We start from the raw sequence: 21,463 nt of genomic DNA on the forward strand, positions 1-21,463 counted from the left end.
GAAATCCTATACTCTTCTTTCAAAGTGACGATAAAGCACGACTAATTGATAGGTTAAGGCATTATGCATACATCTTCAGTCTTCTCTAGCACACTTCAAAGTCGATGTTCTTACATCACACTCATTCACGAAGCATGTTCATGTAAGTATAACTGGAGAAGCGAATGAACAACTTCCGAACCAAATGGAGAAAACTAAACTGATCTTGCAAGAAAGACACGATCCAAAATAAGCGAAGATAAATTTGATGTGCTAAGATTGAAGACAAATGATGTGCAAGTGATAAAAGTATTCACCTACTTAATGAAAGAATTTCAAGATTGAGAATCCAAACTTACGGATAGACTCGATCCCAGCTTACGTTGGGTTCAGCAACATACTCAGTTATGGCCGAAGTGCCAAAGAAATTCTATTTTAGATAGTTTTCGGTATAGTTTCGTGTGGTAATAGTTAAGGATGTGAAATCCCACAGGTCACAGGTGGAGTGTTTCAATGCCTAGAAAATGCCATAGTGAGTGTGTAAAGTCTATGAGAAACTATGAGACTTTGTAACGAAGAGGGTTTTTGAATTCATGATGTTATAATACTGTGAATTAGTATCCGCTCTCTTATGACTCTCGCTAGGTCATCAACAACACATGAAGCACATCATCATTAGTATTCACTCTCTTGTAACTCTCTCACTAGGCCTCTTAGTCATCGACAACATGAAGAACATCCCAAAACTAAGGTTGTTGATACCTCATCCATCTTGCAGGGGAATGATAAAGCAACAAATTTTAACAACCAAAATTACTCTTTAAGAAATAGTATAGAAAAGGACTTTCCAAATTTTTTGACACCAAGAGTGGTTTTTTACTACCACCCCTTTGGATCTATATGTGTTGATTCCCCTATAAAAGGAATTGGTTTATTAGTCAACGAATACTAGCAATTTTCTCTACAAACTACATTACCTTTAGACAGCACCACATGTTAAAGCTTGACAAAATCTTTCATTTTTCGATGAAGAATCCATGTCGTTCTTTGCCCCACTCTCAATCGATCGAGTTTGCTTCTCCGTTTTTTTCCCACCTACAACAATATTATCATCGATAACTTGACAAAAACAAGATTGGGGGAATATCGATAAAATCATTCAAAGTTTGAAACAAAATAAGAATATCATAGATTATTGATTAAAGCATATAAAACTTAGTATTAGAAGAAAAGGATAAGAACAATATGGCCAAATAAAAAAGGTTTGCAGGAACAAGAAGATTAAAAATCTTTAGTTTGGTGTGCTATGCCTCGAAGTGAGGAGTTGTGTAATTGAGTTGACTCTAAATGGCACTTAAAATATTTGAGATTTGTGTTAAAGACTGCCATCATAATCACAACAGATCATGTTGAATGAGTATTTAATTCACAAAGTCCAAAACAGATACAAAGTGCATACACTGCATCAAGTTCTAGATACACAATGCATGTGATCAAACATTATCTAATAGTTTAATGACTAAGTTCATAGTGATTATAGTCTTAATATGGAAGTCTTCCATCAGCTAATAAAAAAATTACACAACCATAAGTTTTGAAAAAGCTATCGCAACAAAGATGTTACTTAAAGCAAAAAAAAAAAAAAAAAACCCTGCTAGATTTGCAGCATTTTAAGCTGTGAAAAATTTTCGAACTAAGAAAGTTAAGAAATGTACTAAAACTATTTTGGTATGTGTTCTAAAGTTTGAAAGTGAAGAATCTTAGAGTAATCAAATTTAAGAGTATTAAAGAAAGAAGATCATGTACCTACCTATAATGAGCCAGGATGATGGAAGTTTTGTCGAATGATTGAAGCATCATCTTGGATAAACCTCAGTTAGTGGACAAGAAGTGAGGCTGATAAAATAAATTGCTGAAATAGCTGGCACTAAGAAGTATCCTTTGATAAGACATATATCATATAGAATCGATTAATCAAAATAGTTGTAATGTCAACATGCTGCTGCCTTCAACAAAAATTTATTGTGAATGAAACTGACAGTTTATTTCAAACACTCTCAGGATCTCCTTCTCTAGTTCTGGTAGAAGAACAGGTTTCCGGATCAGACCGTTCATCCCTGACTGCATGCATTTCTTCCAAACATGATCATCAGTACTTGCTGTGAAAGCAATAATCAAAGGCCAACACCCATCTCTTGAACTACGAATTTTCGTGGCAACTTCATAACCATTCATATTTGGCATGCTGAGGTCCAAAATAACCAGCTGCAATTGTTGGTCAAAGGAATCGAGATAGATCAGGCATTCAGTACCAGATGATACAGAAAAGGCACAGCAGCCAAGCTTCTTCAGAAGCTTTTGCGTTACAACTCTATTGATGGCACTGTCATCCACAATTAAAACTTTGAGGCCTTCTAAAAGAGAGGAATATGAATGATGACTCTCTGAAGAAGCTCCTGATTCAGAAATTAGCATGGAAAGTTGCTTCTGTAAGCGGAGAATCAATGTTACACATTCCTGTAGCCCATCTGAACTCGGAACTATGAAGATTTCTCCTTGCATCAGCTGCAGCAGATGCACACGAACAAATATTATGAGAAGCTACAGAATGTCATCTTATTTGGAAGAAGCTTAACTTCAGTAGCAGCAAATTTGGATTCTAGGTTTAAACAAATTGATGTTTCAAGTCATATGAAGTCAATACGACAAAAATGAAGATCACAAAAACAAGAGTTGAGTAAAAAAACACCAAGATAAAGAAATTACATAAAGAAGTAGAGGTCTTGAAAGAGCTTATACGATATCAGAAAGTCTGTATCAATCTGTCATTTTGAAAAATTATCCATGAGCACATCATATAGTTGGATTTAAGTTGATTTACCTGCACAATTTTTTTACACATGCTGAAGCTGAAACCAATGTTAAACCCCTCCCTGCAAGGCTTTCTGTTGAACTGAACTAATGTGTTTGAATACAGGCCAAATGATTGTGTGATTGTAATCTCAAACTTCAGGAAGGTATACACATTTGGTACTCTTGATTTCCAAATCCCTCTTGCATCTTCCCAATCTGCTAGTTCTGAATCACTCCTTACACAAAAAGTCAAACATCCACCATTGAATTCATTCAGCAAACCATCAATTATATGCAACAAAACATGAAGAATCCGCCTCTCGTCACCAATAGCCTGACCAAGCACCATATTCTCAGCCAGAAATTCAAAACCAAATCCCCTACTATCACAAAGACACCTAGCAACACAAGCAGTTTCCTTGATCAGTGACTGTAGCTGGAATGGCTTCATTTCCAATGTAAAGTGTTCCCTGTTAATCACCATGACATCATTGATCAAAGTGGAAACCACATTACCCGTTTTTGCCATAGCATTCACTGTCAGCCTCTGTTCAAGAGACAAATTTGCTTGTTGCATGAGTGACAGGAGACCCACGATCGAATGGATAGGCCTCCTGATTCCTTGGCTCATGACCTTCTGGAATAAGTTCCATGCCTGGCTTGCCATCATTACATTTTGCTTTGCCTGTAACAAAGCTTTGTTTTGCTCTACCAATTTGTCTCTGATCACATGTGATTCCTCTAAAACTGCAGCATGGGACAGGGCAACAGCAACCTGATCAGAAACAACTTCAATCAGCTCTAGCTCATGGTGGCTCCAAATTCTAGTATCATTCTTAGGGAGAACCAAAACCAATATAGCATAGTGTGCTTGAAAAACCTCAGGTGTTCCACCTTCAAAATTAGAAACTTTCAACATAGGCATCCTAATTGCAGCAACAACCCCTGATTCACCAGCTGCGCCGCTGCTTGCAGAACCTAGTGTAGAATCAGGCTTCAGTATCTTGACTCCATCATACTTCTCGACTTCAAACACATCTGGATCGTGCATAGGAATCGAACGTATACAAAAGTCAGAAGAGCTCCTATTCAGCTCGTGAGTAAGAACCATCTCCAACTTACTCTCATTTGGCATCCACACAGCACAATTTTGCAGCTGTAGAGTCTTTGAGAGTTCAACCAGGGTAGTGTACAAAATGGTGTGCCTATCTAGTGATTTTCGGATTTCTTGAGTAAGCATTCGCACGTGCCAGCTCACTTCTTCCTGCCTTTTCATCAGCCCTACTTTCTGGTCCAGTTCATGAGCTTTTAGCCTCAGAAAATTCTCCCTCAATTTGACTTTTAGAAGCTGAGGGATCAAAGTCAAGAGGGTTATTGCAGTCAAGAAGGAGACAAGTGCTGTGAGGAATTTGGAAATGGTGAGAGCCAACACTAAGAGGAAGGAATGGGGCTTGTATGTGAACACATTGAGCAAGTGGGTCATTCCGCAAAGAACTATGAATGCGCTGAACTGAAAAAGGATCCATTTGAAGGGGAACAGCTTTGAGCATGTAACAAAGTACAATAGTTCAAGTGGAATGGAGAAATATGCAGCTGCAATCAACAAGTCGCTCGCTTTCTGGCAGTTTCGGATTCCCTCAATGCTCCACAGTCTGTCACCATCGCAATCACAGAGGGGAAACTCAAGCTCTGTAGCAGAACCAAATGAGAGTAAAGGCAGAAGCAACAGCCCATGGTAGAATGCTCTTGATGTTTGGATAAGAAACTTCATCGCATCAACATACTAAAAAATGACCATTCAGAAACTTGGATGGAATTGCTTCAGCTCGTTGCCTGCCTGAAGAACGTAAATACTTAACAAATTCTTCAAAAAAAAAAAAAAAAAAAAAAGGAAAAGAAGGAAGATTGGTAGAGTTTTTGGCAGAATATAAACCAGCAATCTGACTTTGAGAGGAGATATTCTTCAAAAATTATCTACTGGCTATCATTGTTCAAAATGCCTTTTTTTTAAAGAATGGAAGCATGAACTAGCTCGAAACCCTTTTAGCGAAATTGATTAAGCCGATCAAAACCAAAAATGCAGTTTTTTGCCTGTAGCTAAGCGAAAAATCTAAGTAGAGCCACGAGAAACAGAAGAATCAAGAACCATCACCCGCACAGAACCACCGTTCGAACGGTGAAGGAGCAAAAAAAGCATCGCCGAGAAAACAAATCCCTTCAAAAGCCTAACTTTCGCACGCTCCCACGCTCGATCCTCCAAAATCTGAAACTTCTGACTCTACCTTGTACTAAATCAGAGCACTCGGTCACCGGGAACGGGAGTGCGCGGTCGCTACTCTCGTGGAGTTCTAGGAATCCATGCCCACATCACATCGCGTCACGCCGCATTGTCTCCGATGCCTAATCGGGGGAGACACTGAACGTGGACTCCGCTGCGTTCCAGGCAAGGATTGCCTCGCCCGTCGATTGCCAATCGGAGGATGCAGAAGCATTGGGGGATTTAAAAATCCCATTCGCCAGACGCCGAAGGCCCGAAGCTCGCCTCCTCGCTCGCGCTTCTCCATCGATATATTTAATCACCAAAATATTGAGCTTCTATGCTTTAATCTGAAGGCACCACATAAATTTTGGGAAATTACATCTAAAGTCCCTGCCCTTTTTTCCATAACAGACCAATTATTCTACTATTCTCGATTTTTTCCAACCACGAGGAGAGTTTTCTTGGTTTTACAGATCTGCAAATTTCCAAAACAAATTGACGATAATTTATCACAGAGCACACTTCATTTTCAAAATTTCCTAAAAGCGCGCCCAATTTATTTCCAATTTATGTTTTTTTATTAACCAAAAGATGCATTTATTTTTCAAAAAATCTTCCCCTTAAAAAATTAAAAAAAAAATGTCCAAGTTGCACTTACTAATCATTTTTATTATTTTATTTTTTTAAGAAAAAAGTATTTAAAAAATAAATATATTTTTTGATAAATATAAAAGTGCACGCAAAAGTTAGACAGATAAAAGATGAAAATGTAAAAGAAAAACATCATTTACAAACTTACCCACCGTCATTTTCCATGATCAACAAAACATGAAACAAACTATGAATCCATATTCAATTCACAAATCCACCAATTTAACAACAATGTATCTTCTTGAAGATACCTACACTTGATGGCTTCACACTGCAAGATATCAGAAAGCAATCGACCACTGAAAAGAGTCGCGGCCGGGGGGTACGAATAAATTTTGCGGAGGTTAATTCTCATTCATCAATGTGGTCTTGAGATCTTACAACCATTACCACCACCACTACCTTGCCTATGAGTGTTCAAAGGAGAGATGGGGAATCAAAAAGGAACAAAAGCGACTTTCTCTTGTAGAATGGCTACTACCAAATCGAAAGGATACAATAATACAGGAATATATATACATCGAATTTCGACTCACATCTGGCTCGGCCTCCTTTTACCGCTATCTGTTCTCATCCTTTTTACAGGTTTGGCCCATTGTATATCTGCTATACTGCACGAAACCCTGTTGCGATCATTGGGCCGTTGCATCTCGCGATGTGGCAAGCTGGATGTGTGCTTTGCCTGGAGAGATGAATTGGAATTTCTTGGAATTGAAAGGGTGGAGTTTCGGTTGATCGAGGAAGATGGCCCGGAGCTCATGCCTCCTGAACTGGTTGGGGAGAGGGGTCCGAAGCGACTGGGGTTCAATGGTGATGCAGGACCAATTCTTTGCTTGACAGAGGATTTGTCCCTTTCTTTCCTCTTCTTCTTGCAGATGACAAGATCACCCGGGTGCGGCGGGTATTGTGAAGGTTCAAGTGCCTTCTCTGTCCAGCTCCCGGAAACCGGCCTCGAATCTTTTGGCTGCTTGGAAGATGTCAACTTGGTCCTGGATTCATCGTCCATAGGAGTGGCCATATGAGGTGAGGTTCTTGGTGGAGGCGAGGATTTCTCCAACTTGTTAATGAGTGTGTGCCGCTTGATTTTGTTGGTGATTAGTTTATGCGATGAACCAGCTGGCATTGTCGCAGGCTTCCTAGGGTTAGAAAATGTAACTGCATTCCTAGCTTGCCGGAAATCTGAATCTGGAAATGCAATCTTCATTATATTAAAGAACAAAGCTTGGAGCTTGTCGGCTTCACACTTCACCTGCAATAAAAGAGGAACACGATCAGGATAATATAACCCATAATGGTTCCTAATACCGAACATTCTTGAAAGTTTATAATGTTCACAAGCAAATGGCCATTACTTGGATGGAAGGTATTAGTGGGGAAGAGGGAAGGCTCACAAAATTACATATAGAAAGGTTAACCAAACTGAATATGAAAAGTTACGCACTAATCAGATATTACAAAAAATTTATCACACGATGATCAATCATAAAAAATATTTTGTTGAATGTCACAGTAGAACAATTTAACTGCAGAGAAAAATAACAAGAGAGCAGTCTTGCTTCTTTTTTTTTTTTTTTTGAATTTTGGGTTCTTTCAAGTTTTTTGTGAGCGGAATACAATCAACATTTGGGCATTTATTATTGCTTTGAACTTTTATGCTACTTTACCAATAATTATTAGATTGTGTATAATTTCATATTCCTATGTATCCAATCAGTTCAGGTTGGATGTTTTAGGTTTTAGATATATATATTAAAAAAAAACTGTAAACCCGACCAAACTAGAGCGTGTTTCACGACTAGAAACCCAATTCAGACTCAGGTTGGTTCAGTTTTCCTTGGTTTTCCAAATAATTATACTCGCACAGCAACATAGAGAAGAAAGCACTTTGCTGTATAGATCGACTGTGTTAACAAAGAAGTATCATGCAGCCATTGGCAAGATCAGCACTTGTAACAAATCATGCATCATAAGAAAAAGAAGAGTAATTGGAAAACAAATTATGCAATAATTTTGCACAACAGATTTATCGGTTGCTACTCTAAAGTACTTTAACTTGGAAATGAAGGAAGCAGACTATACCTCGTATGTATAGTTGCAATGCTGAACTATACTTTTTAGCATCGTCTGCACATCTGCTATGAAGTCTGTTACACCACTGTACTCCAAATTGTCCACGCGCTGTTCGATTCTCTGAAGATCCAGGACATTGCCACTTGCAGCACTAATAGCAAATGTTGGTTTCTCTTTTCTCCTCCACCAATCATAAAAAATTGGCACAATTTGATTACCATCTTTATGTATTCTCATCTGCAGCTTGCTAATGACATTCTTGCACTACAAGTATGAAAGTAAGTAATCTTGAATTCAACAGCACGGTGATAGCGCATATCAGGAACTTAAAACAATGCCGTGTTGTTTAGATCACTTTCGATGACAGCAAGATGAGTAATAAGCACTAAGGACTATTAAGACACGTGAAACTCAAATGCTAAACTGCATTTAACCCTTGGTAAAAAAGGCAGCCAGATACATGAAACTCCCACCAATGCGGAGTTCTGGGGAAGGATCTATACGTAGTCTTACCTTGCTTTGCAAGAGACAGTTTCCGAGACTTGAGCCCATGTCCTTTAAGTCACATGGCAGCAACTTTACCGTTGCACCAAGCTTCCCCTTCGCATTTAACCCTTAGTAAAAGAACAATAAACAAATAACTATTAACTCCATTCTATTTGTCAACTGTCGAAGCTAAAAGCCCCGAATAGTTCGCTAGACATGAAGATAAAATACAAAACATCAAATAGAAATGTGAACAAAAAACATAAGTTGTTAACATGATCAGTAAACAATATCTACGAGTCTGTTTAAATGTCATCATACTGTGCATAATTGAACTCCAAGAGAAGTCATATTTTCAGTGAACCAAATCATTTGGATCTTTCTTTGAACTTCATCCAGACACACCGTGTTGATTGTTTAATTATAGAATCTATTGGTTATTTTTGAAGATGCTTCCGTGTCTTTTATTTTTCTCACTTTATCATGATGCCAACACAACAATTACATTTTTTTGTGGTAATCTCATAATTATCCTGCACATCCATCTCAATATTCCCACCTTTGCAACTCTTGCCACCCCACCCCAATTCATTCTCCTAAAATAATTGTGCTAACTGGTTGTAATTCGATTCTTCTGTTTTGTGCCCCCCAATATTGCAAATGCTGAACAAAAAAATTCCTCACTGCCAAAAATGGTATAATTCTAAAACAGCTAAAAGACAATGGGGCTTACCTTTCTTTGTGTAATGTCAGACATTTTTTCACCCATGTGCGTAGACCCACCAGAATTGTTGGCCTTGTTATTCCAACTTTCTCTAGAATGTCCATTACCATCTTCGGTTGTACCAGAAAAGTAACTTATTCTGTCAGAGATTGGCATAGGTGAAATCTTTTTTGCTGGTGTGTTATGCTTGTGCTTCAACAACGAATTAGTTGTGCCATGCTTCCCTAAACCAGCATCAGAAAATGACTCAAGTTTTCCAGTCCTTGACGGACTATCATATTCGTTACCAACCTTTAGCAGTTTTGAACTACGTGCAGCAATTTTTGCAATATCTGATTGTTTATCATCTTTTTCTACATTATATCTTGGGTGAATCCTTATACTCCTCTTTCTCTTTATTTTTGGTTGCAAAACCTGTTGATCTTCCTCTCCATCCTCATGGTCATGAAGCTGGCTACCTGATTGTTGCAGATCCAAGTGAGAATCACCAGAGACTGCAATTTCACCTTCCTCTAGTTCCTCAGACTGAAAAATCAATAGATAACTAAAGTCAATCGAGTATCAAATAGAAAAGAACATAAAAAGGTACGATAAGGTTTAACCAACCATCTTTTTCAAAGGAAGACCAGGCCTGGCTTCTAATAAAGAAAGAGATCCAAACTTTTGTGAGGACAACACAGGAGTTTGAGGTTGTGACAGTCTACCACTTCCAGAAGATGTGTTTGTAGAACGTCGAACCATTGTTTGAGAGGACACATGGCCCCTTTTATCATGACCCATCCCCTGAGTTACTTGAATCTTATGGCTGCGTAAAACATCATCATCAATGAATTCTTCATCATTGAACCCTTCATCATTGAAACCCCCAACTTCCACCTCTTCTTCAGAAGCATTCCTCTCCTCTGAATCAATATCTGAATCTTCACCATATTCATCATCCAATTCCAGATAAACTTGATAATTTTTTCTAGGGCGGCCCCGTCTCCTTTCCATTTTACTAGAGGAAGGATCACACATAAGTGCATTGGGTTCAGTTACAACATTGCCAGACAATATGTTTTTTAAAGGTTTCTTGGATAAACTAGCAGTAACGGCATCAAGCTCACTAGAACTAACTCGAAGCCACTTAGGGACTTCACTGTGTTTAATCATGTCAGCAGTCCAATCTAGATCCTCATCCATTTGATCAAATAGTACAACCTCCTCCTCACTACGAGCAATCATGCGATTTACTTCTTGCATAGAAGGAACGTCATGTACATTTTCCTGATATCTCTCTTCATCATGCAGCAGCATCTCCAGTGTCATTCGTCTTTCCTCATGAGTTGTTCTTTGATCAAAACGACCAGCATTAATTACTTCATCAGCCATATCTAGCTTATATTGTTGTATGTTGCTTCTAATAAGGCTCTCAATTGACCCCATGTACCTATCTCTGCCAGCAAGATCATCATCTGAATCCCCAGCTATTCCACTCCTTAACTCATCTTCTTTCAGATAGCTTGAGATTTTGTCAACAACAGCTTCCATGTATATGACTTTCACCTCTCGTTTCTGTCCAATCCGATGAGCCCTTGCAACTGCTTGCTCTTCATTTTGGGGATTTGGATCAGGATCATATATGACAACTGTATCTGCTGTCTGGAGATTTAAACCTCTTCCAGCAGCACGAATGCTAAGCAAAAAGATAAAACACTCAGAATCAGGGCTGTTGAAATCTACAATTGCCAATTCCCGATCCTCCAAGCACGTTGAACCATCTATACGTCTATAGACAAGTCTTCGCCACTGCAAGTACTCCTCTAAAATATCAAGAAGTTTAGTCATTGTACTAAAGAGGAGAACTCGATGACCAGCTCTGTGAAGTTTTATGAGAATTCTGTCAAGAACCCAAAGCTTCCCACACGATCTAACAATGAAATCCTTCGAATAGTTACTCAAGTAAGGATAGTTAAGCAAAGGATGATTACAAACTTTCCTCAACTCCATACATTTATTGTTAAGATTCTTATATGTTTTAACCTGGTACAGTGGATTCTTTTGCACACGGCGGATCTCATCTTCAGGATCAACCCTAATAGTACCAGTAGGTTTAATCCAGTCATAAATGGCACCTTGGATAGCTGACATTCTACACCTAACCACAATTGGAATCTGCAAAAATAAAGTAACAAAAAAGCTTCATGGAAACTCTCGTATAATTTGCATTTTGGTTCACACTACAATTACCTTCCGAGGAAGTGAACCTTCAACATCCTCAAGACGTCTTCGCAGCATGAAAGGCTCCAGAATCTGGTGCAGTCTGTGGATTATGATCACCTTTTTTTCAGTCTCAAGCCACTCATCCTCTTCATTATGAGGACCATCTTTCTGAAAGGGCTTCGAAAACCAATCATGAAATGCCTTGCAATTATCGAAAACTTCTGGAAGAAGTAGATTTAAGAGGGACCACAGCTCCTTGAGGTCATTCTGCAAATAGATTTTCAACCAACATATTTAACACATATCTGAAATCGGAGTTACCTTGTCTAAATATGATCTAACTATCATCCCCATACACTATAAGCTGGGAAAATTCGATTCACTAGCTCGATTTAAACCCACATCATTAGTTAAATCCATGTAGAAAAAAATCTAATTTATAAGAAAGGAAATAATGTTAACATACAAAGGCATGACACCAAAAGAGGCTACGTCTGAGTTCCAAATTGAAATTAATCTAGACTAATCATCTTATCAACTGAAGCTTAAAATTTTAGTTTCTACCAACTCATCCCTAGTTCCCTACATCTTGATAAATGCCAAGCAGAATCAAATTTACAAGAAAACCATACTCACCAACAGAATTAATACACAATTTTTTTTATAGCTTTCTTGTCATTAAAGAGAAAATGATAAAGATGAGATCTGAGTTGACACGGGCCCCACTCGAGCCTCTAAAGACTATAAGATGACCTAGGATGAACCTGGTATTGGCTACTACATACAGGAAAGATCGCCTGTGAAAAATGATGCATGAAGTATATTGTTATCAAGAAAAACCCCAAACCTTTCATGGGAGGGATGTAACTTCGTCACAAGTGGCGATTATGTGTTGAAGACATGGAAGGGAAGCAAACTATGTTTCATCCTCACACATCATGTTAATATTAAAAACCATGTTTCATAAACCAAAATTTTATTAGATGTAAGATTTTTAAAGACTAATTAAAAAAAAACATAAACCATGTAATATCTTATGATATTTTGGTTTATAAAACATGGTTTCTAAAAGCCACCACTTGGGGCTCATATGAAGTCATCTAGACAGATCTTTAAATTGGCACATGCAGTTAAAAAATTTATCTTGGTTCATTTGAACCATGTTAAGCTCGACCAAATTTTACTTGAAATTTTGAATTACCTTAGTAGTTTGTGACTAGTAAGTGTTAGCTTAAACACTTTTGGAAGTGATAAATACTTTAGATATCAAAAAAAATATTTTTTTAAATACTGTAATACTTGACTGCATATGTTCCAACATATGGCTATGTAAGTTGCATATGCACTATGAAGCGAGTCAATCACATACCACCTGCTTACACTTTTTGAAACCATAATAAAGCATGCAACCAAACAAGCTAAGCATAGAACTTTGTGAAAAAAAAATATTTAAAACTATCATACTGCAAAACATTTATGTGGCATAAATATGTCACAAGCACTTCTAGTTGTTTACCAATATAAAAGGTAGATAGATCAAACCTGCAAAGGGGTTCCAGTGAGTAGCAATCGCCTTTGGCAACGGTATCTATCAAGGTCACGTGCCAAAACAGATTCTCTATCTTTCATTCTTTGAGCTTCATCAATGACGATGTACTTCCAATCAATTTTTGATAGCTTAGAGCGATCGTACATAATGAATTCATAAGTTGTTACCAGCACATTAAATTTAACAGCACATACTTCCTGCAAAGAAACAAAGAAGAAACTGAGCACGGATGCAATATGGTGTTGAAGTACATGCCAACTTCCAATTCATTAGAAGTCTTAATTAACCAAAAAGTTTCAATCATCAATTTAACCAAAAATTTCATGCATCCTCAGCTAACCGATTAGACCTTCTATTCTTGTAAATATCATAAAAGAAAAAAACTTAATGCAGCTTTTAAGGGTGGATTATATGTTGGTATAATTGGTCGTTTATTTTGTTTCTGTTAACACAAGGCTTCTGAGGGACTTTATTTTTGAGCAAAAAGGAGTATTTAATTCATTTGCCTTATGGAACTTATTTTTCTAAGGGTCATTATATTTATGTCATTTACTTTATGGACTTTTCCCTAAAATTACATCAACATTAACCATCATTTATATTCTACAGAACAAAAATCTATCAGTTTGTAGATTAAAATGGGGAATGAAATAATATCTATTCTGTGGTCAGCAATTGTTATAATTTAAAGTGAATCACAAATCATAAACCACTGTAAAGAAAACAAGATTGATATTAAACTGATAAGAACAGATACTCCACTTAGAAAACAAGAAAGATAAAGCATTTCTTTCAAAAAGAACTGTAGATAAATTATAAGTTAACACTCATCTAGCATAGCAACTATTATCTTGATACTGTGCTCTTATGAAATGTATTTTAGTAGTAATAAGGATATAAAATAAGAATGTGGAGAAAGAAAGGATATGAGGATATGACAGAAACATTAGCTTCAGCAAGAACAAAAATGTCAGTCATGGATTGAGAGGCTTGACATATTATCATGGTAAGTTGATCACACCTTTCCATTCCTTACCATTAGTGTATATTGGGTCAAGTCCAGCTTTGCTCCCGATCTAACCTAAAATTTCCAGGTGCACAAGGCACTCAACCTTGTGATAGTAAATGAACCCTCATGCTATGTTTGCATTATTAGTTGAGTGAATTGGACCATTTGAGTCAAATAATGTTAAATTAGGTCTGGTTGGTTTTGGATCTCTACTCTCTAGTAATATATACTAATGAGTTAGGTTAAAAAAAGTACACTACTAAAATTCATGTATTTTGCTTTGATAAATTCAGAAAGAAAAAACCCAATAAAGTACCAAAAATCAACAAAGGCATTACATGTGCTTCCAAGAAATTGATTAACACTCTAATTGATCAATATGCCACTTCCACCATGACAGATGACAATCAAATAACTTTAGCATTTTTGCAATGGTATTTCAACCATGTCAACGTGTCATACATAATAATCCAACAAAAATCTTATGCCAAAGTGCCATACATAATGATCCGACAAAAATCTTAGGTAGACATCATAAAAAAGTATTAAAATCTTGATACTCAAAGTTGCTGAAACATGTGTTCAAGTTGTAAAGGTTAAAGTGACATAGGAATGAGAACTTTCAGTTGTAAAATTTCATCTGTAAGGTCAAAGTGAAGTTTCATAGAAACAAATTACTTGAGTGTTAGAATATATAGTTTTCAGTCCCACATTGCTTATACAATATTTTATTTGAAACTTGAAAATGAGATGAAATTGTAGTATTGTACTACCCAAATCAATTCAGTTACACCTTTCTTCACAACCCCTCTCACCTTTAAAGTCTAAAGTGCAGTTGACCATGCATTTTTTTAAGTTGAAACAAAGTCATGCGCATAGCACTCTTGGCAGTTTATTTTGGTTGCAATGTCATGACTGACTCACAAGTCACAGTGAAATGCATGGTGTCATAGAGTGTATAAAGTATTTGAAGAAAGAATTTGACACAAATCAGTGAAAGTAAAGCTTTGGAGTTTGAGATTCCTAACAGTGCGGAAAGAGTCTTGTCTCAGAGGATATGTTCTACGGATCTATGTGAGACCCTTGGATGCAAATCAGTATACACTCCAACTGTTCCAAATGATACCAGGCAAAGATTTCGAAGACTGCCTATGATATTGGAGACTTGTGGGAAAACATTATGTACTGTGCAGTTAAAAGACCTGATCTCTTTCGCTTTTGGTGCAGCAAGTCAATTCGTGCAAACAAAAATCTGAAGTGTGTCATTGCCATAGGATAGAAGTGTTGAATGGTCTACATAGCGTAAAAGAGCATCCAAGAAGAAAAGTGTAATTGTACGAAGCATGTACAACTGAGTATTGAAACATTCTCATAAGCAAAATAATGTGTGCTTTCTATCAACAGCAACTCTACGTTAGAATATGCACTTATGTTAGATGTTGTTTTGGGTAGAAAGAACCAGACTATTGTAGCTTGCTTTTGTGCTACAAACATAGATTTTGAGATGATGTGACCTAACACTAACATCTTGGCTTCACAAGCTTTGAACTACATGCATTGTGATAATTAGACTAAACACATTACATTTGATTGTTAATGATGAGAAACTATTATGTCCAAAGAATCAGCATAGCATAGCTACACGACTTTTTTCATGAATATATTATTGAAATATACACCAACCCTCTTAGTGAAGTGCTATCAAAATAACTAGTCTTTTCAGTCTCACATTGCATATTTGCTTGTCTTATGTTGTGTTGGACTGGAGCATAAAAGGTGGGCCTGGTATAATTCAATTACACCACTCCTCTAAACTCTCATATTAGCGCTCTAGGTGTTTCCTTATGATTTCTACAGAAGTTATCATCCATGCATGGGCAGTTACATTGTCACAGTTTATGTGCACCACTCAAATCATTCAGCATGTTGATATCCATCAATAACCATGCAGAATTACATGTAAATAAATAGCCCACTAAATGTAGACACCTGTCAGATTTTCATTGTTTGTAACATGAACTTGTAAAGAAATTCATGTATCAGTGGCGTGTGCATAAAGTAGAAAAGTGGAAAATCACATTATCATAAAAGAAACAGGTATACACCAACCAACCTGAGAGAAAAGCTTTGACCTTTCTTCCTTGCTACCAACATAAAAAATGCATGATATAGATGGCAGCCAATTTAGCAGCTCACTCTGAATACATTTTGCAGTGTCAGCCCATTCTCCAAATTCTTTTTTTAAGAACATGAGCATATTGAAGAATAACACTGAACCAAAGGCATTACCTTCCAATTTACTAAAACAGCATTAGGGACGATGATCAAATGTGGGCCATAATTTCCTTTGAACTCCATCAGGTAAGCAATCAGTGCCATTACCTGTAGAGCTCACAAATCAAATGATGCTTCATCAATTTAATATGTCAAACATTCATGTTACAAACATTCATGTTACAAACATTCACATTACAAGCACTCAGTTGAAATCGACAAAAAATGTTCCAAAGAAGCAAATATTAAAGAACAAGTCCAGAGTCCAAAAATAAACAAAATTGCACATAATATACTAATGCAGTATAATTTGTTATCCAGAAGGGAAAATATAAGTGGGTATCAGCAATATTAAATAGCATGAAGATTTAGAAATTAGCAACCTGCACAGTCTTGCCGAGACCCATCTCATCTGCCAAAATACCATTCAACTTGTTATTGTACAAGGAAAGCATCCACTGCAATCCAACCTGGAAATATAACTAAATAAAATCACTTCATCTACAAACTTATAGTCATATGCAAAAAAAATTTATGAAATTGAACCTACAAGTTGATAGTCTCTCAAGGTTCCAGCCCGCAACATCGAAGGTTGCCTCGTGACTCTTTCTGTCACAGCATGAGCCAAATTATAATACCTAACACAAAATATAGAGACAATGAGACAATAAAGGTGAGATAAGAAACAATAAAGGAGAGATGGAGATATCGTTCCAAGGAAGAGGATAACATTTCAATCAAATATATAGCCAAAAAATTAAGACAAGCTTACTTGTTAACAGAACTGTCCTTTGGGGCATTCATTTCAGAGAACCGGTTTCGTATCATTACTTCCTCCCCTGCGCATGCTGCTGCAGCTCTGATTTCTTCTGATGAAAGACCCTGTCAGCAGTAATGATAGTACTATAATTAAGCAGTGGAAAAGAGATAGAAGAGCAAAAATCATTCAGCATTATTAAACCTGTGCACGTGCAGCAGAAGCTGCAGCATTTGCTGCTTCTTCAACCTCTTGATTACCCTTTGCATCTGTGATTTTCCCCCCAAGCCTGAGAAGATACTCCTCTGTCTGGGTTAAAAAGGAAGAAAGAACAGCATAACGCTGAGCAGCATCTCCTTGGATGCTTGTCTGCTGCTCCAGTAACATTTCACGGTACCTATCTACATCATTATTCTTCAATGCCTCCATTCTTTTATTTCTGTCTTCATCCTCCCTCTTAGAAAACTCTCTCAACATCCTCTCATGATATTTAGCAATTCCTCTATTTCGTGTAGTCCGAGCATCGCGAATGGCCCAATGTGACTCTAAGAGTTTCTTACGCCACTGAAATACGGATTTCAGTAACTTCTCTCTCGATGCCCTTTGCAGCTGTTGAACTTGCCTTGCTAGCTCAACGCGTTGCTGTTCACATTGTCTAACAAATTTGCGGTATTGCCTGTCAGACATTGCCATTATCTCCTCTTGTTGATGTTCAATTTCATCCCTTAAACGTGCCTGAAGATTGAATAGTTTGAGTTTTTTCTCTTCAATTTGCAACTGTACCACAAGATCTGGCTTAATTATTTTCCGTTCGAGGTTAAATGCAAGTAACCAACTAATCTTCTTTAAGTTCTCTGTTCTATTCTTGGTAAGCACAGATTTAGCTTCCTCATACAGCAAATCTTTGACATCATAAGCCAAAGTTAGATTACTGGAGTAATTGGTAGCCGTTGATGCCAAGGTGTCAGGTCTCCTAGTAAATGATGAGAAATCAAAAATTGGGCCATGGTACTTTTTCAAAACACCATCTCTTGAAGATTCTGTGGTATTTGTTGGTGCAGGCATTTTCACACATCCAGGAACCATACTGCCACCATCTGCAGGACTAACTTTTTCCTTGACAACATGACAATCGCCTTTGGAGGATGAGTTTTGACTTCCCTTTTCACTCTCTTGCTCGGATTTGACATTGGAGCTACTTTCTTCCAACTTACCAATAGAACCCATGTGCGCAGGCTCCTTTTCTAAATCAACAGAAACTTGCATTTGACTGGCAAATGCAATTTTCTCCTCTCCATAAAAAGGCTCCTCCTTCATCTGAGTATGCCTTTTGGTCGCAAAGGTAGATTGTTCAGTCTGGCTATTAGATTCTATGATTCTCCTATGCTCGTTGTTGCTGGTGATAGCAGTCTTTGCCGAATCATGGTTTACGTTTTCAGGTTGACTGGGGCCATGAGATGGTTGATAATCTGAAGCAGAATCTGAGATTGCTTGAAGAACTTCAGGTGGTAGACTTCGTTCACCACGCTATTGTGGACGACACGAAAAAAAAAAACTCTTAGTTAAAATCTTGAAAGGAAAACAGTATCACCTTATGAATTATAGAGAATTTCATGGCAAATGCACCAAGGAAAACAAAAATGAAGTGACAGTTTTCAATGAAAAAAAAGCAGGAAAATTTTCAAGTACCTTCAAACGCCTGAAAGCTAGGATTTGAGCCTTGAGAACATGAAGTTGTTTCTTGGTGAACCCAAAATGTTGTTTTGGTGTCTGAGAAGATCCAGTATCAGTTGGATTATGAGCACCTGTAATATTATTGGATGGAGTTGCAAGTAATGGGATGGGCTGATTCGCTTGCTGCAAGGGCCTAAAACTTTGCGTTTGCATTTTATTCACCATTGAAGTACTATTATAATTAGATTTTTCTAGGGTATGATTCATGGAACCAGATGAATTTGCCAAATGTGTATCTTGTGCACCACTGCAGCGCACTGTTGGAAGTCGAATAACCGTTTCATTCTGACCGACCTGGCTATTCTCAGCAAACTGCTGCTGTTTCATATGCAAAATACTATTATTGATGCTAGGGGTATCTCCAGCACTATTAGAACACAGTGGAAGCATTTGGCGACGCTTCATATGCTGCCCAACGGACAAGTCACTTGTTGAATTTCCATGAGCTGAACTTTCACTACCAGCTGGTGACTGCATTGCCTGCTGTTTAGAAGTCGGTAAAGATTGATGTATCATCGTACTAGTTTCAGTTGGCTTTTGCCCAGCAGGAACTCCATTCGACTGCATAAGTGGCAGAATTTGGGCAATCAAATTTAAATTTGCAGGAACAGACAGATCAATGTTATGTTCCTTAGCCCATGCCTGAATTGCTTGCATCTGTACCATCTCTAATTGGTTGTTTGCAAAATTTTGCACATTAGATGGTGGCAGCAGTGATTGCACTGGTCTTATCATGTTAACAGAAGCCAAATGAGCATCTGTTGGGAAAGGCTTCAGATCATTTCTTTGATCATGATTTGTCCGACCTTGCTCCATCTGCTTCTCAGCATTTGTGAATTGTTCAACTGTTCTCTTAAACATGGGCATCTGTGACTTATTAGCAGTCTGTGACATAAGTTCCTGCATCTTTAATTTGTTCATGATCATGTCTTGATCTCTTCCAGATTGACTAACCATACTGGTTTTAACTTGCTGCTGCATAGCGAAATTACCATCAGATTTCTGCTGAGCAGACTGCAAAGCAAATTGGAGGTAAGCTTGATGAATTGGATTCTGCAGTTGTTGTCCAGTGCCAAGCCCTTTACTTTGATTTTCTTCGCGAAGCTGCAACACACTTGGTTGATAAGGAATATTGCCATATTTTTTGGATGATTGAGACAAATTTGGGGCAGAGTTTGCCAGAAATCCAGCTCCAGAGACTCCAAATGTACCACCAGCTTGATAGGGAAGATGAGATTGATCGGTTTCAGCTTTACTTAGCTGCTGCTGCTGATGATGATTTTGTTGTTGTGCTAGTAATGCCTAAAATACAAGCAAAACTAGTCACGTACAACAAAAAAAACCAAAACTTTGTTTCTTATGACAATTGTACATATCATTAGCTCTGGCCAATACATAGACTGATGTATGAACTATATAAGACGGAGTCGAATCCAAGCGTTGCAAAACAAAATAGACAGAAAGTCCGGCAAGTAGTATGATCATGAACATCTAAATAATCAGAAAAAGGAAATCCAAAAGAAGCAACTGGAAGAAGATGTCCGAACCTAACCACTGATGAAGGCTCAGTGCTCCAGTAAAACATTTGCAGAAACATACAACCAAACAAAACCTTGTATAGAAACTATTATATCGCTGTGCCAGACTTCACAAAGACTGAAAATTGAAAATATAGTCAAGTTCTGACATTTCAAAAGAATGAAAAGAAATCCGTATTCAAACATGAGAAAACCAATCCATTTGAAATCATAAATGTAAAAGAAATGAATGGAAGAAGTCAAGCTCGGAGACAACAAAAATTGGGATGCAAGTCGATAATTTTAGCTCTGAATCGATTGACGCCGCAAAAACGAAATACAAATAGAAGAAGTTGCAAGGCCTAGAGATAGATAGAGAGAATAAATGGAAGATTAAGCTGAATAAATCTGTCATAGATTGAGATATAGGAAGAGGAGAGAAAGAGGTTCATCCCTGCCGACCTGGGAGTCAGCTAATCGCCGATAGATGGCAGAGAAAAGCACTTGAACGAAAAGAACATATGACCAAAATCGAACAAGGAGCCTGGTTAGAAAAACACAGCATACTGGTGAGAAAAGCACAGGATACAGCGAATCTAGGCCGCTACGTCCAGTGCGAATTCTCCGAAAACCGAAGATTTAGAATTACAGAACACACTCTGTCCCCACTTTTCCCGAAATATGGAAACAAACATTGACGACCATCTTTTTCTCAGATCCCCACGCAACGGCCGCAACTGTCACACATGTCAGGGTACGAAGACAAACAATAACGGGTGTCCACTACTGACCTTCCTATGAGCCAGCTGCAGCTGCCGCTGCTGCTGTTGCCGCTGCTGCATCGACTCGAGACCAAGGTGGTTGGGAGCGGAGACGGCGGAGGACGAGGAGGACGGAGACGCGGCGGAAGACGGTGACGACCGCCCCGGCGGCGGCTGATGAGCCGGCGCCGGGCTGGGGCCGCTGCCAGATTGCATGCCCAATCCGCCACCACCTTCAAAGATCGATCTTTACGGATTTGAAACCCTCCAAAACTGCAGCCGCGTCAAAGCCGACCGCCAACACTTCCGATCGCGACGCAACCGAGTGGACTGAAGTATACCGCTCACGCCAGTCAGTTTGCCGGCCACCTACCCAAAATAATAGCTGCTTTGAAGACGCCAGATGGCAGGTGAACCATCAAACTCGCCTCGGAACACTGCGATCCCGCCGGAGCGCCGGCGATTGATCTCAGAATTTTAAAAACGAAAAAAAAAGTCTCGATTACGTGCCAGCTTCGGTCAAACCCTAACCCTAAAACAACTCACCTCATCTGGTTCTTTTTTCCTCATTTATTCTCGCTTTTTGCTCATTTTTCCACGATCTCTTTTCAGACGTCCATCGGATTCTACCTGAGTT

General features: G+C 38.2%; 2 protein-coding genes across 5 annotated transcripts; both read right to left on the bottom strand.

Annotated features, from left to right (window-relative positions):
• Positions 1-1,784: 1,784 nt before the first annotated feature.
• LOC122014227 (ethylene receptor 2-like) lies at positions 1,785-5,388 on the bottom strand. 3 transcript variants are annotated; one of them, XM_042570402.1, is made up of 3 exons: positions 4,985-5,374; positions 2,861-4,665; positions 1,785-2,544 (listed from the first exon to the last, which is right to left on the bottom strand). In XM_042570402.1, the coding sequence occupies exons 2-3, from the start codon at positions 4,601-4,603 to the stop codon at positions 1,999-2,001; spliced, it is 2,289 nt and encodes a 762-aa protein (XP_042426336.1). In that variant the 5' UTR covers positions 4,604-4,665; positions 4,985-5,374; the 3' UTR covers positions 1,785-1,998. The 3 variants fall into 3 exon arrangements, with proteins under 3 accessions (XP_042426336.1, XP_042426335.1, XP_042426333.1); XM_042570401.1 differs by having other exon boundaries at positions 1,915-2,544; positions 2,861-4,669; positions 5,115-5,388; XM_042570399.1 differs by having other exon boundaries at positions 1,915-2,544; positions 5,115-5,374.
• A 678-nt stretch (positions 5,389-6,066) lies between these two features.
• LOC122016888 (ATP-dependent helicase BRM-like) lies at positions 6,067-21,425 on the bottom strand. 2 transcript variants are annotated; one of them, XM_042574315.1, is made up of 14 exons: positions 20,857-21,424; positions 18,504-19,850; positions 17,019-18,341; positions 16,830-16,939; positions 16,608-16,695; positions 16,441-16,527; positions 16,073-16,165; positions 15,897-15,980; positions 12,768-12,971; positions 11,253-11,492; positions 9,630-11,177; positions 9,033-9,548; positions 7,823-8,077; positions 6,067-6,992 (listed from the first exon to the last, which is right to left on the bottom strand). In XM_042574315.1, exons 1-14 carry the CDS (start codon positions 21,040-21,042, stop codon positions 6,276-6,278), a joined length of 6,798 nt encoding a protein of 2,265 aa, XP_042430249.1. In that variant the 5' UTR covers positions 21,043-21,424; the 3' UTR covers positions 6,067-6,275. The 2 variants fall into 2 exon arrangements, with proteins under 2 accessions (XP_042430249.1, XP_042430250.1); XM_042574316.1 differs by lacking the exons at positions 6,067-6,992; positions 7,823-8,077 and adding an exon at positions 8,327-8,427 and having other exon boundaries at positions 20,857-21,425.
• Between the last annotated feature and the right edge of the window lie 38 nt (positions 21,426-21,463).

Source organism: Zingiber officinale, chromosome 8B, assembly GCF_018446385.1.
Source record: "Zingiber officinale cultivar Zhangliang chromosome 8B, Zo_v1.1, whole genome shotgun sequence".
In the NCBI taxonomy this organism is placed as follows: domain Eukaryota; kingdom Viridiplantae; phylum Streptophyta; class Magnoliopsida; order Zingiberales; family Zingiberaceae; genus Zingiber; species Zingiber officinale.